Raw genomic sequence first — 16,789 nt, forward strand, 5'->3', positions numbered from 1 at the left:
ACTACAACAACAACAAAAAAGACACAAATCACCACTATTAGGCAACAGCATATCAAAACAGATGCTGCAGGGATTCAAACATAATAAGAGAAGACAATTTTACGCTTACAGATTTGACACTATACAAGAAATGGACCAAATTCTTAAAATCACCAAGTATTTGTTAGCCAAGATAAAAGAGATTACCTGAAAGTCCTAAAACCATTAAGAAAAATGAATTTGTAATAAAAAACTAATGATAAAGAATGTCTAGGCCCCGATGGTTTCACTGGAGATTTTATGAAACATTTAAAGAAGAATGAACCAAAAAGATGACAAAGGAGCTGGGCGCTGTGGCTCAGGAGGTTAAGGCAGGAGGATTCAGAGTTCAAAGCCAGCCTCAGCAACTTGGTAAGACCCTAAGCAATTCAGTGAGAGCCTGTCTCTAAATAAAATACAAAATAGGGCTGGGGCTGGGGCTCAGTGATGGAGTGTCCCTTATTTCCATCTCCTGTATATCCACCAAAAAAAAAAAAAGACAATAAGGGATCACTTCCTAACTCATTTTATATGAGGTCAGTATTACCCTGATAGTAAAACCAAACAAAGACAGTTCAAAAACAGAAAACTATACACTAATTTTTCTTATAAACTTAGATGCAAAAAAAAAAAAAATCTCAATAGAGCCAAGCACAGTGGCACTTGAGTATAATCCCAGTGACCTGGGAGGTTGAGGCAATAGGATCACAAGTTAGAGGCCAGCCTCAGCAATGTAGCAAGATGATGTCTTCAAATAAAAAATTAAAAGGGGTTAGGAAGTAGCTTAGTGATAAAGTGCCCCTGGGTTCAATCCCCAGTACCAAATCAAATCAAATAAAAACCAAAAACCCGCCCCCCAAACTCAACAGAACCCCAGCAAGTAGAACTCAGCAATGCATAATGATATACCACAATCAGGTGAGACTTATTATAGGCATGCAAGGCTGGTACAACATTAAAAAATCAATCAGGTTGGGGCTGAGGATATAGCTCAATTGGTAGAGTGCTTGCCTTGCATGCACAAGGCCCTGCATTGAATCCCCAGCACCACCATCAAAAAAAAAAAAAGAAAGAAAAAAATCAAATCAACTCCATCAATAGTCTAAAAAGGAAAATTCATATAATCATATCAATTGACTAAAAAAAGGGTAAGGAGAACATCACTCTTATTCATCATCATTACCTAATAACAGGTATACAAAAATTTTTTTACCCTGTATAACAGATGGTCAATGAATAACAGAGAGTAATCAGAAGTTATTAGTAAAAAAGAGCACATTTTACCGATATACCTTTCCTCCAGTGAGTAAAAGGGCTCCATTCCTAAGTCCTGCAACAAGGGACATCAACTGCCGAGAAAATGGGCGTCCCAGCAGGCTATGAGTGATGTGCTCCATGGAGGATATGCCTAAGGAATTCACTCCTCTGCAAAATATTGTTACGTGATAAGACTGAAGGCAAGATAAAATCCGTCAATAAAAAAATGTTAAAACTTCCCTTCCTGGTGTCATTAATGAATTTTAAAAGACTAAATAAAATCTTGGAAATTCTCATTTACTTAAGAGAAGGTATACTGATTATAATGCTACATCTGATTCACAGCTTTTAAAATTAGTTTTATTACTTTAAAACGTGCAGTAACAAACAGTATTGCCCTAACAGGATTAAAGGATCTGTCTTGGCATACATAAACATTCTCTAACCCTTAAAAAATTTTTAATTTGGTAATCAATATAGTAAGTGGGTGCTTCTGAAGTGCTTAAGATAACTGAAGACTTATTTCCTCTTATATAATAACTCTGAAATCCTGTTTCAACTTGTAGATTATATAAACATGAACTTACTTCTTGACTTCTATGACAATTTCACTTATAATGATCGAAATGTAAATACTTAGAATCTGAAGATATTTTTCTTTATAATAATGCATACTATATTGTACTTAAACATTTTTACTTTATGGTTTAATTCTTTTACTAAAACATTTATAAACTATATAGAAAACTACATCACTACTACATCTACTAAAAGCTTCTAAAGAATTCTAAGGGGTAATATTTATATGAGATTTTCATATATTATGTAAGAAATAAATTAAGAGGAAGTTGGTTTTTTTTGTCTGAAAAATTGAGAAAACACAAATAACCCCAATTATTACAATAAGAGAGTGAAGGAATAACTTAATTTGAAATATTTTAAAACATTCAACTAATGTTTTTAGATTTAACTTTCAAAATGCATTTATTTGCTGTAAGAATTATTGTTTTATTTAAGCACATATGATCCATATGATATCTAGTTGCTTCTCACAAATCAATTTTTTTTTTTCATAAACCAATTCTTGAAGTAAAATTTTTAAAAAGCTTCAAACTTCTATCTAAGAAGACATGGGAAATTTCTATTCTATCTGTGAAGACAGAGACAATCCTGGAAAAAAATATCTACTAACATATAAGTAAAGTCATTTGCTGGCATTAGTGTTTACACAAAGAAACCCTGCCAGAGATAATATCAAAACATGTCTCCAAACATGCTAGTTTGGCCATAACTTCTTACCCCAAAGAGTTCAGCTTTAAAAAAGGAAGAATAAAGTCAATTTCCTCACTGTTTTCTTCTTTTACCATAGGATCTAGAAGGACCTATAGTAGCAAGGAAAAATTAGTTTTACATTTCAAAGTTATGTCTTTTGCCTGTTTTCTTGGGTCCCAGAAAACTGAACTGCTGATTCTGTTACACCAGAGAGAATAGATAAATTGTGCATGCAATATCATTACCTAAAACATGCCTATAATAACACTTTTCTCACCCAGGGAAGATAAATATTTATGGTTAATGAGCAGAAAGAATATTATTGCCTTAATATTTTACAAATGTCTTTACCTGCAATTTTGATTTGTGCAGCATTTATTCTTTTCACAATTGTTACATTTGTATCTTCTCTGAATTATATTTCAAAATCAAAAAAGTCTAGTTATAAACCACTGAGATTCTAAACAACTAGCACAACTTCAATTCTATCAGAAGAGCAAATATTCTATCTAAAACACATTCTAAAGTGCCTGCTCTTAAAATACTTCTGGAAGAAAATTGATCTCATATTAATTGTGAAGAGTTGTAAATTAGAACTGTCAAAATAATACAACAAAATTGCATGTAAAAATATGAACAGGAGAATTTTAAATCATGATTCACTTGCCAGTTAACACAATCAACTCTATTCCTGAAACTTAACTGTGCTGACACATTGATTTTTAAATTTAGGAAAAGTCAATAATTTATATCAATAACTTATAGCAATTATACAAAATATTTTAAATCAAGTTATTCCTTAATCTTATCATTTGGGTTTCAAATACAATTTAGATTGCAAGGAAATTCATACTTTATTATCAATAAATTACATATTACAAATATTGCTTTATGAAATATTCAACAGTATATAATTACTTGTATTGTGGTCTTCTGTAGCAGATTAGTACTCAACAGAAAAATATTTTTTTCTTTTTCTTTTTCTTTTTCTCTTTCTTTTCCCCAACAATGAATTATACTCAGAGAGAACTCTTTCAACCCTATTGATAAAAGAAGTAATAAATTGGGAGTTGGTACTGAAATTGAGATGAATTAATTTAAGTTTTTAAATATCAACAATATTTTTAAATCAAATCTTTAATACATAAAAATCTGTTTAATATCATAATTGTTTCACTGGTCACATGTAACTCAAGTTGGAAAAATAATTAAAAATTCTATATGACTGCCTCAGTAGAAAAAGAATGTCCAAAAAGCAAATTTACCTACCATCTTTCATTTCCAGCTTAATAAATTCTTCCTCTGATATTATCAGAGGAAGCAAGGTGGTAGCAGACTGCTGTAGCCATGAATAGAACATAGCTTTTACATCTTCTTCACTTATATCTTTAGGCTACCAAAGAAAAGGGAAGAATAGCAATTAATCATCCTAATATTAACACCCTTATTTTAACATCTTCCTCATAAAATGCAAACCTTAAATAAACAAAACCAATACAGGATGTTCATATTTTACAAACATAGATTTGAGATTTGTCATTATAGTTAGTATGCTGAGTATAGGGCAGCATGAAGGAACATTGTGTTAAGTGGCAAAATTGAAAACACTCCTTTTTCCACATTCAGAGAAACAAAAAACATAATTTGACTTGCTTAATAACCACAGCATTCTAATCCTATTTTCCCTCGCCTCCCTCTCCTATTAAGACAGGAAAGCAAAATCCTCCATTTTCAGCTTGGAGCTGGATTTGTGACTTCACTCTGGTCAATGGTGTGCAATTAGCTATCAGAAAGGGCTTTTTTTCCTAATCAAAGTTAAGAAACTGTGCAGAGGTTTTTGCCTTTTTTTTTTTTTTTTTTTGCTTAGTGGAATGCAGACCTTATGTCTTATGCCGATGCTGTGCAGACAATAGCATGGCAAACTTTTTTTTTTAATATTTATTTTTTAGGTGTAGATGGACACAACACGATGCCTTTATTGTTATGTGGTGCTGAGGATGGAACCTGGGTCCCGCCCGTGCTAGGCGAGCACTCTACCACTGAGCCACAATCCCAGCCCCCGCATGGCAAACTTTTTACATCTAAGAGGAGAAGAGTCAAAGCTGAGGATGGAGAAGAGAAAGACCAATGGAGTCTAGATTGTCAATGGCATGGTTTAATCACCAAGGAAGTCCTTCAAACTCCCATGTACAAGAGAAAGAGAAAGCCCTTCTATGCTTAAGTCATTATTTATTTTCTTTTTTAAGCTGCCCACAGCCCAGATATACTAAAAAACTGGAGTATTAATAAATCATTCAAAGGTAGAAAGAAATTCTAAGAAAAACATGACTTATTTTTAAGTTTTTAAATTAAGCTTTTAAATCTATTCCAAATTAAAAATCAGAATTAATAAAAATTCATTTAGAAAAGATATTAATATTTGCCTAGGAAAACAGACCTCTATTCTACCATTTCTCAAACTATTTCTGATCCATTTCATACATAGTCAAGCTTAGATCTGCTGATGAAGTTTAGTTAAGAACATGATCACAGGCCTGGAACCCCAGTAACTCAGTGGTAGAGTGCTTGCCTAGCATGTGTGAGGCACTGGATTTGATCCTCAGCACCACATAAAAATAAAATAAAGGTATTGTGTCCATATAAACCAAAAATATATATATATTTTTTAAAATGATAGTAATAGCTGGACACAGTGGCACACATCTATAATCCCAGCAATTCAGGAGGTTGAGGCAGGAGAATCAAAAGTTTGAGGCCAACCCTGGCAATTTAGTGAGACTCTGTCTCAAAATAAAAAATTTAAAAAAGGGCTGGGGATGCAACTCAATGGTAGAGCACCTCTGTGTTCAATCCCCAGTACTGCATAAATCAATCAATCACAAAAATAGTTACTTCTTTGGATATTATTGGACAATGTTATTAAATACCTAAACAAAGTCATAAATTAAATTGAGAACTATCTGAAATTAAAAATTGGGGGACTAGAAAGCAACCCATAGTTCCTTCAGAATAACTTCATATTAAAAATGACATAATCATAACCCAGAGAGACCTGCCAAAGATCAAAGCTTCCACTAAAATATGCAATTAAGAATAGGGAAGGAATTTTGTAATAATACCCCATTACTAAGACAAAAAAAATCTAATGATCAATAAATATTTAAAAAAAAATTTTTTAGTTGTCGATGGACCTTTATTTTATTTATTTATATTCAGTGCTGAGAATTGAACCCAGTTCCTCACACATGCTAGGCAAGCACTCTACCATTGATCTACAACCCCAGCCCCTATTTCTTTTTTCTTTCGTTCTTTTTTTAACATATGGGATCTAGTATTTGAAAAATACCAAGATCATTAACCAAAAAGTTAAAATAAAACCCTGTGCGTGGTATAGTCAATGGGTTAAATGGTCAATTACATACTGCTAAGAAAATAATATTTATTTTATGTGTTTTCCTCTTCTTTAGTCAGATAATATAAATTAGCTTATCTGGTGTTTCATCAACTAGAAAGTTGTTAAATTGGTTCTTCCACAGCATAACAACTATCACAATCCTGAGAAATCAAAGTGTCATCTCAATTATCAGAAAAAGTTCAAATTATGTTTGAAATTTCTTAAGCATATAATGTAATAAGAGTTTTCCTATATTAATAGTAATTTGAGGACTAGTAACCCAAACTGGTACATATGACATTATTAAAAAGGTTTCAAAATTAAGTTTAATATTTCATTTCCTAACCATATCAGTTTCCAAAGAATTAAATGATTAGAAAAGTAAAACAGGATAGCCCTCTTTTAGGCTGTAACACAAATATTAAAATGACAGACAGAAATTTTAAAACTTATATAAAAGTGGCAAAAATCTTTTTTTTTCTTTTTCTTTTTTTTTTTTTTGATAATACTGGAGACTGACCCAGGGCCTCAAACTTGCTAAGCAAGTGGCTCTACCACTGAGCCATATTCCAGCCTTTTTTTTGGAGACAGATTCTAAGTTGCGCAAGTTGGCATCATCCTGTCCCAGTTTCCTGAGTAGCTGGTATTACAGCCATGTGCCACCATGCCTGGCAAAAATAACAATCTTAAAAAAAATTATTTTTATATATATATGTTTAGTTGTAGCTGGATACTACGAAATAACTTTATTTTATTTATTTATTTTTATGTGGTGCTGAGGATCCAACCCAGTGCCCCACGTGTGCCAGGCTAGTGTTCTACCACTGAGCCATGACCCCAGGCCCCAAAATATTCATCTTTTTTTTTTTTTAAATATTTATTTTTTAGTTTTCGGCGGACACAACATCTTTGTTTGTACGTGGTGCTAAGGATCGAACCCGGGCCGCACGCATGCCAGGCGAGCGCGCTACCGCTTGAGCCACATCCCCAGCCCAAATATTCATCTTTTAAAAGACAAAATAACCTGTAAAATGTGGAAATAACCCAAGTGTCTATCAACAGATGAATGGTTAAAAAAGGTTTTTTGTTTGTTTTTTTTAAGAGAGAGAGAGAGAGAGAGAGAGAATTTTTAACATTTATTTTTTAGTTTTCGGCAGACACAACATCTTTGTTTTGTATGTGGTGCTGAGGATCGAACCCGAGCTGCACACATGCCAGGCGAGCACGCTACCGCTTGAGCCACATCCCCAGCCCGGTTAAAAAAGTTTTACACACACACACACACACACACAGAAACATTTGTATGTGTATGTATGTATGTATATATAAATAATGAATGTATATAAACATACACGTGTGTTTATATATACATGTATAAACACCTGCCATAATATGGCGAGACTTTGAAAAAGACTATAAGTAAAATAAGTCAGATATACATAACAAATATTATATGATTCCACTCATATGCAATATCCAGAATAAGCAAATTCATAGAGATATAACACAGATTAGAGGTTACCAGGGAATGGGTGGGGCAGGGATTGAGGAGTCCTTGCTTAAAGAATGCAAAGTTTCTATTTGTGGTAGCACAATATTATGAACATAGTTAATGCCACTGAATTGTGCACTTAAAAAATGGTTAAAAATGGCATGTTTAAGCAAAGAAACTGGGTTGCAGCCTTCAGCACCCTATCCACAGTGGGAATAGCAATTTAGCTTCTGCCAAACAATATTATTTGTTATTTTAAATTAATGAATTTTACTGCTTTTTGAGTTTTGTTTCTATCCACTTAAGTGAGTATGACTTTGTAACTGCTTGATACTTATAAGGAGTTATACCCAGTTTTATGTTTGCACAAAACATAATAAAAATGTGTTAAGTCAAAAAAAAAATGGCATGTTTAATATTACACATTTTTAACATAATAAAAAAGAAGACTTGTCCTTCTAGCAAAAAGAAGCACACATTACTTAACAAGAAACTTCATAACTCATATAAATAAATATTTTGATATAACATATATATTTGAACTCACTAAGTTTTCTCTAGGTTGTAATTTTAGAGATCTTGGAATTTTAGGGGTAATTTCCACTGGAGTTATTTTGACTACTGCATGCATTTCTATATTTAGTCTCTTTCTCAAGTCATCAGGAATCTGAAATTTAAAAACAAACAAAAATACAATTATGTTCAAAGCTTAATAAAACAAATCTCATAGCATAAATACTGATATTAGCGTCTATGAATTCAGGTGACTTATAGAAGCTATCACAATGACAAACAGTCATCTTAATTTGAGCTTCTGTAACAAATACCGTAACCTGTATGGCTTATAAATAACAGAAAGTCATTTCTCACAATTCTGGAGGCTGGGAAGTCTAAGATCAAGGCACAGGCAGATCTGGTGTCTGGTGAGGGTTCTCTTCATAGTCCTTCATGTGAGAATACCCTTCTTGCTATGCTCCACATGGCAGAAGGGGTAAATAAGCTCCCATGGTCTCTTCTATAAAGGCACCAATCCTATTCACAAGGGCCTCATCCTCATGGTCTAATCACTGCACAAAGGTTTCACCTCCTAATACTATCAGCTGGGGCATAGATTTCAACATATGTATTTCAGGGAAACACAAACATTCCGACAATAGCAATAATACAATCAGATGGAAGTACAGGTATTGTTATAACATACACATTTTAACTTAACCCAATTTTCTTTGTTGTTGTTGATATAATCTTCAGAGTTAAGAGCTTTAAATGAACGTTATCTGACTTTATCCACAATAAAAATATTTTAGACCATGATACAACTATATTAAAATTAAATGTTACTGGCAATCTTTGAGCAGTCTTTTTCTGAGAAAGTTAAGAAACAATAAAAAAGATGAAGTGGACAAAGGTAATTACAATCTGCCATATAATTAAATTCAGACAGAAACTTAATCTAAAAGGCAAAGAGTAAAATTTCTCATTCCCATTGATGAAATATTCTAAAATTAGACTGAGATGATGGTTGCACAGCTGTTATACTAAAACAAGTGAATTGTACACTTTAAATTTTATCTCAATAAAGATATTAAATTTCTTTCTCATCTCCCTAAAACCAGTAAGCACTGAAAGACATAAAGACTTTAATCTCACTTTACTAAATGTGTAAATTTCTAAAATAGCAAGTACGGACATATTAATGGTAGACAAAAACATAAAAACTCAAGGTGCATATTATCACTTAACGACTAATACATTTTAAACATTACACAGTGTATACATATATGAAAACATTACATGGTACCTCACTAATATGTACAATTTCATGTATCAGTTAAAAATTAACTAATTTTATTTTTTATTTATTTTTTTTAGAGAGAGAGAGAGAGAGAGAATTTTAACATTTATTTTTTAGTTTTCAGCAGACACAACATCTTTGTTTGTATGTGGTGCTGAGGATCGAAGCCGGGCCTCACACATGCCAGGCGAGCGCACTACCGCTTAAGCCACATCCCCAGCCCAAAAAATTAATTAATTTTAGAAAGACAAATTTAACTAAGTTTCCTGTTTTTAAAAACAAAACACTGCACAGGGTATAAAGGCTCAAATCAACACTAATGTTTTAGTTGTATTTCCAAGTTATCAATTTTGACCTCTCAAGTAAAGCCTGTTTGAATACCTAATAGCAATTACTATCACTTCTCATTCTTTGCCCATCATTCTTCTTCATGATGAGCAGGAAGTACAGACTCCTTATTGCTTTCTTATGTGGTCCCCAGATATTTGCCATTGGTACTTTTTCACCCTCTTTTCACCATGATTTCAAGGAACTAAAAGGAGATTCCTATCTAATGGCAAAAACAACTAAATCACAACTTCAGTGTCAGAGAATGTGAGTTTGAAGATGCAGTGGAATCTTGTAAACCAATATTTTAAAGCTAACAGAAGTAACAGTTTGGGGTCAAATAAATTAAAACCAACAGATTAAAAATTTTTAAGTTACTTGCATAAGGTAACTTAAAAAAACAGGTAAAACCATGAGTAAAAGAAATCTACAAAGACGACAACGATCCCCCTCGATTTTTATTCCCCTTGCTAACAGTTTCCTCCATCTAATCACTATGAAGCCTCCCTTCTCAGTGATTCAAAAAAATGAGACTGGTGACTCATGTCACATAAATTTCCTCTCTCTGCTTTACATAAGTCAAAGAGGAAATACCAAGCAGGGTAAGCAGCTTTCGGATGTCCCAAGCTAGGTACCATCCTGGGCAGCAAGTCTGTCTCATGTCCTGGTTCTCTCCCTACACTAGGCATCTTCACAATATATAAAAAGTCCTTTTTTTGCTTTCAAGAACTTGGAACAAATCCTCTACATGTATTAAAGATGTAAGGCATTGTAGGGCACTCCATGTTAAGTATGAACCTAAGAGTCAATCTGTCTGGACTTGAATCCTAGTTCTTTCCCTTACAAACTATGCAACCCCAGGCAAATAATTTTGACCTTTCTGGGACTATACCTATCCAAGTCTACTTGTCTGGGAAATGTACAATCTTTACCCAAATAAGAACTTTTAGTGCAAGCAGAAATATGTCACCTCAGTAATTTTAGATACTGTATTCCTTATTGGTTTTTAATTTATGAATAAAATATTATTCTAATTCAAAATTAGGGGAAGTTTAAGCATCTTAAGTTATTCCCTAAACTATAAAATTCATACTAACCCAGACTTTCCCAAGATGAAGAAATTCTACATTTTTGGTGTATCTTATGGTATTCTTCAATTCCTCCAGTCCATTCCAGACTACCTTTAGCACACAAGTCTTATCAGCTTCTTGACCATGATCTGTGCTAATCTGTTTTTGATCTAGTAGCTCTGATATCTGTTTCTCTTTTTCAGGTGACAGGATATTCTGTTTTGTTTTACTTTGTTGTTGCTTTGGAGAAAGTAGTTTAACTAGTTTTCCATAGGTCACAGTAAAGCTGGGCTCCATATCAAAATATTCTTGGTCCCATGGAAATACATGAATGGCACAGTGTTTGTGAAACACGGAAGTTGCTGACGTCCTGTGTATACTGGGAGGCTGAGATTTGCATACTCTGAAAATATTGTCTAGTGGAACAACCTTTGACTGCATATTTTTGAATGCAGTGATTTCAGCTGCACCCCAGGATGTTTCTTGTTTCTTCTCAGATCCAAAAGAGAAAATGTTACCTATCATAGTCCATAAGCTTGGTATTGATGATGAATCAACTGAAACCTCTGAGTCTGTTTCATTAGTCCCAATGACTCCCAAAGTATTTGACTGAAGTTGCTTGGTTTGAAATTCTTCTGTTATTCCTTTTTGTCCATCTCCTCCATAAAAATAAAATTTTCCACTTATGTCATCTGTTTTTGAAAATGTATTCTCTTTGGCTTGGCGTGTTTTGGGCTGAATAAGGAGTTTGGTATTAGTTTCCAGCCTTCCATAAGTGGCAGGTGGCATTAGTGCAACTATGTAGAAAACAGAGCTCATTAGTGGATATTCATTTCTGCTTTGGACTCAGTGCTACGTTTAGAGTACAATGGCAAATACTATAACAGCACCTACCAATCTGGATAAATATGTAAGTTTGTTGATCCACCCAAACAGGAAAAATAGCTTTTGGAAAAACTATCCGAATCTGATCTAGAAGATGCTGTTCCAGGGAAGCAGCATGCAGCTCCTGGAACCAAGACAAATGATAATTAATTCACTTTACATTTTGTCTATTCCATGTCTAGTAAGGAAATCTCAATTCATTCTTTTTTATTTTAATAAACGTTGAGTATATCTATATATCATGATATTATACGTATAGATAACAAGAACATACTACAGTGAAGCAAATTAACATATCCATCATCTCACAGTTACCCATTTTTCTTTCTTTCTTTTTTTTTTAATGTGGGAAGAGCAATTAAAAATCTACTCATTGAGTATAAATCATGAATACAGTATAATTTTTAATCTATAGTCCTTCTCTTAAATATCTGTTATCAACTCATTCTTATAACCACATCCCCTCAGAATGAGGCTCAGAGAAATTCTAAAGACACTGATATTTTGAGTAGTTTAGCCTTAAAATGAGATATTTCCATTCCTTCCTTTCTTTCTTTCTTGTGGAACTGAAGATTGAACCAGGGATATTCTACTTTTGAACCACATCCCCAGCCCTTTTATTTTTTAAGACAGGATCTTACTAAGTTGCTGAGGCTGGCCTCCAACTTGTGATCCTCCTGCTGCAGCCTCCAAAGTCACTGGGATTACAGGCATGTGCCACTCTGCCCAGCTGTAAATACCTTTTTTCCCTGGTACTGATGATTGAACTCAGAGCCTCCCACATACTCAGCAAGCTCTCTACCACTGAGCTATATCTCCAGCCCCTTATTTTTTCTTTACCAGTATCTCCCAATCATCTGCTGAAAGGGGTTCCACCTCCACTTGTTGACAAGACACCACATGAGAACATGGCTTGAGAAACACCTGGAAAAAATAAAAAATTTAAAGCTACTTTAAAAAAACTTTCCTGTATTCCTAGAAAATAAGTTCTTTCTTTAGGTAAGGGGCATGTGTGTGTGTGTGTGTGTGTGTGTGTGTGTGTGTGTGTGTGTGTTTATCTATAATCATTCATGTGACAAATATTTATTAAGTACTTATTTTTAGTTAGGCCTTGATGTACTCAGTTGTTTCACAACTAATTATAGAACAAAGGAAAATACATACAAACACAAAATACTTTTTAAAAATAAATAAGAATAATTAAAAGAAAAACATATGTTAAAAAAGAAAAAATAAGAATGCTGTCAAATCATGACTTAAGCTAATATAATACTTTTGTTTCTATAAGTTTTGCTATTGTTGGTTTTATAACTCACTTTAAGCCATGCTGTTTCTAGAAAAATGAAAAACACTGAAATAGAGATCAGAGACAATTATTAAGAAGCATAATCCTTCATAGCTGGAAGTAAAATAAGATGAATACCCATCATTCAAGTCTATGAATATATGAAATGCTAATATGTCTCAATAAGCTAGAATCTACCATCTTACTTTTTTCCCCCTTCTATGGGCATTTCTGGGGATTAAGGGAATAAAATCCAAAGCCATTGAGTATTAAACATTCTAGATAAACAGCTCTTCCTCTCTGCTTTTGTGAACTGGAACAGAATTTCCCTAGGTACTTCATCCTATACTCCCTTAGACAAGTTAGCCTCATACTTCCCTTACATTCCATTGAAGGGGATGATTCTGGAAGAAACACAAAGCAGCTTCTGCCTATCAAAAAGCTAAAGACTCTGGTCTAGTAAGTTTACTTTCTTATTTCCACACTTTAGAAGACAGTGTCTCAGTGACAGTGCTACAAAGGAGGATCTGTAGAAAATCAGGCAAATGTCACTTAGAAGCAAATGGGAATTAAAAGCAAGTAGCGCTGTTTGAAGTACTAATTAAGACATCTAAATTAGCACTAGGAAGCTGATGTTTCCCATAGGAAAAGTGTAATGTACTTAAATCAAGCTAAACTGTATCTTGCTATGTAATCCTGAACAAAATATTCCATTTTCCTAAGTTTGTACAACGAGGTACTACAGTTAGTGATTTCTCAGGTCTTTTACAGCCAAAACATTAAGATTCTCACAAAAATTTAGGTTCAGCTGAAGTCTAGTGACCTATTCTCATTATGAAATCATGTATAAATAAAATTAGTCTGTGTTCAGAAAACATTAAAAGGATGTGGCACCATCATGTAATGTTGTGGGAAATTTGTAATAGAAAGCAATTTAGTCCCATCTATCACAATTTTAAATGTACATTCCATTGCACATTATAATTCACATTTTAAATCTTTCATTACCACATCTATAAACTGAGTACCCTAGTCCAAAAATCTTAAAACTTTCTGAAGAGAAGCTTCAAATTTTGGAGCATTTCAAATTTCAGACTTTTGGAATAGCATGGATGCTCCATGGGGTAAAAAGTAAAAAGTCTATGAAAATATTCCAAAATCTGAAAATCTGCAAAATATGAAATATATCTGGCCCAAGCATAAGGGACACCCAACCTGTATGTACAGGATTCTGAAGAAGCACAAAGCAACTCCTGACCAACAAGAAGCCAAGGACCCCTGGGCTAGCCAGCCCTCTTTCTGCTCCTATCAATGATTCCATTTTTTGTTTTTGTTTTTAATACTGGCAATTGAACTCAGGGACATCCCCAACCTATTTTGTATTTTTTATTAAAGACAGGGTCTCAATGACTTGCTTAACACCTCACTTTTTGCTGAGGTTGGCTTTGAACTGGAAATCCTCCTGCCTCAGCCTCCTGAGACACTGGGATTACAGGTATGCACCACCACATCCAGCTCCTATCAATGATTATTTGGGAAACATTGGCTTAGTAGTATTACCACCACAGAGAATCATATATACATAGGAAGATTTGATCCATATTACTTATAATACAATTGGCCTTCTGTATCTGTAGGTTCCACAACTGCAGATTTAACCAACTATGGATAACATTTAGGGAGAAAAAAAAAACAAACTATATTTGTACTGAACAATATATCCTTTTCTTGACATTATTCTCTGAACAATACAACTCTTTACATAACATTCATATTGTATTAGGTATAACCAGTTATCTAGACATGACTTTAAGCACACAGCAGGATATAAATAGGATACATGTAGATATGACATGATTCTGTATAAGGTACTCAAGTATCTGCAGACTGCAGTATCCATGGAGGTCCTGCAAAGAATCTACTTCAGATACTGAGGGATGACTGCTCATGGAAAGTTGTGTAATATATATACTTTGACTTAAAGACAAAGTACACATATGTATGTGTATGTGTATATATATACACATACACATACATACATACACACATACACACACATTTTAAAATATTTTATTAGTTGTAGATGAACAAACTACATTTATTTATTTATTTATTTATTTATTTATTTATTTATTTATTATGTAGTGCTGAGGATAGAACCCAGTGCCTCTCACATGCTAGGAAAGTGCTCTACCACTGAGCTACAACCCCAGGCCCTATGTGATATATTTTGTAGGGTAAAAACTGCAGAAAATAAGAATGACCTCATTCTTTAGATCCTAATAGTGTAGTGGGATTCCAAAAAATAATAAATGTTTGTTGTGAGGCTAGAGTTAGATAAAGGGAAAAATCATTTCTTACTTTCAATTGTAAAATATTTATAATATATATGTATTACTCCTATAGTTAAAAAGAATAAATTGGGGACTGGGGTTAAGGTTCAGTGGTAGAAAGCTCACCTAGCATATACAAGGCACTGGGTTCAATCCTCAGCATCACATGAAAATAGACCTGAGAGCTTAAGCTTCGTGGCTTACAATTTAAGCACATTAAACTCATAGGCAAGACAAGATAGTAAGAGCATAAAAGGTTAGAAAATATGTGTGAAAACAAAGGAAGTGAAAGTGATAATAGTAAAACCTAGTCATTCATAAAGGAAAAATTATTTCATAAAAACAAAATTTGGAAACCTGGAAAATGAATAAAATAATAAAATAAAAGTTGAGTAGGAAACACATTTAACCTGAAGATAATGACTTAAAGACAAAGTACAATGTATTTGAATATCCTAGATGGGTTACAAATTAGCATGTAAGTCAGGTGTCATCTCACTTCCTTTAAAAAAAAAATCTGAACTTTTAATTCTATTTCCACGTTATATTATTAGAAGAAAGTCACTGTCATCATTTTGTGCTTACCTGTTCCCCATTTGAGAGTCCAAGTTTCTGACCAACTTGTCTATTTATTTCAGCCACATTTTCACCTTGATCATTAAAATGCCTGCCTTCCACCCAGCTCAAGAATGCAGGCTGATGACCCCAGGCTACTTCTATTGCTTGATTCTATTTGTACAAGGAAAGGGAGAGAGAACAATTTTAAAAGTTAAATGTTTTTCTAAATTAATATAAATTATTACTGCAAATCACACACCAAACAAAATATCTCTAGAAATTGATACCTTGGTTATCCACATTTATATTATATAGCATTTAAAAAGCTATAACCGTTTCTAACACCCAATACCAGTGATGCTATTTATGAAACCAATATCCCTATATTCCTATGACAGCATTATAAACTGATCCAACCATTTCAGAATTCAAAATGGCAATATGGGTGGGGTATATAGCAGTGGTATGGTATGTGGCCCTGGGTTCAATTCCCAGAAAAACCCCAAAATGGCATAGGTAGACAAATGAACTTACATAGCCTTTGAGCCATATATAACTACTTGAGTATTCAAGTTACTAAGAAGAAAAAACAAACCACATTAGAGGATATCTGCACTATTTTCTACAATAGTGAAAACCTGGCATGGTCTTAAATGTGTATCAATAGAAAAACTATTAAATAACCTAAAGTCTACTACTTCAGTAAAATATGAGTCAACAAGTACACTAGTCCCCATGTAACTGCAGTTCTGATTTCCAGTTTCTGTTACACATAGTCAACTGTGACCCAAAAATATTAAATGGAAAATTCCAGAAATACACAATTCAGAAGTATTCAATTGTACACTGTTCTAAGATAGTAGGATGAAGTCACTGTCTGGTTCTGTTTTGTGTGGGAAGTGAATCATTCCTTTGCCCAGTATATTCATGCTGTATATGCTACTTGCCTATTATTCACTTAATAGCTGTCACAATGCATGTCTTGGTATTACAGTGCTGAGTTTAAGTAACTTATATTTTATTAACAATGGTCCCAAAGCACAGGAGTAATAATGCTGGCAATTCAGATATGTATGCCAGAGAGAACTCAAGGGTTTCCTTTA

At 33.5% G+C, this 16,789-nt stretch overlaps 1 protein-coding gene across 2 annotated transcripts in view; it reads right to left on the reverse strand.

Moving 5' to 3' along the window:
- Pex1 (peroxisomal biogenesis factor 1) overlaps positions 1–16,789 on the reverse strand; it is a 48,882-nt gene that overhangs the window by 26,571 nt on the left and 5,522 nt on the right. For both annotated transcript variants that reach the window (XM_076833690.1, XM_076833680.1), the window contains exons 2-10: positions 15,714–15,857; positions 12,351–12,434; positions 11,520–11,634; positions 10,653–11,422; positions 7,981–8,100; positions 3,817–3,940; positions 3,466–3,587; positions 2,575–2,657; positions 1,311–1,443 (exon numbers count right to left, since the gene is read on the reverse strand). In XM_076833690.1, the coding sequence (XP_076689805.1) occupies positions 1,311–1,443; positions 2,575–2,657; positions 3,466–3,587; positions 3,817–3,940; positions 7,981–8,100; positions 10,653–11,414 (1,344 nt within the window). In that variant the 5' untranslated portion in view covers positions 11,415–11,422; positions 11,520–11,634; positions 12,351–12,434; positions 15,714–15,857. The remainder of the gene's footprint in view (positions 1–1,310; positions 1,444–2,574; positions 2,658–3,465; positions 3,588–3,816; positions 3,941–7,980; positions 8,101–10,652; positions 11,423–11,519; positions 11,635–12,350; positions 12,435–15,713; positions 15,858–16,789) is intronic.

The sequence above is a fragment of the Callospermophilus lateralis genome, chromosome 1 (genome assembly GCF_048772815.1).
Source record: "Callospermophilus lateralis isolate mCalLat2 chromosome 1, mCalLat2.hap1, whole genome shotgun sequence".
Taxonomy (NCBI): domain Eukaryota; kingdom Metazoa; phylum Chordata; class Mammalia; order Rodentia; family Sciuridae; genus Callospermophilus; species Callospermophilus lateralis.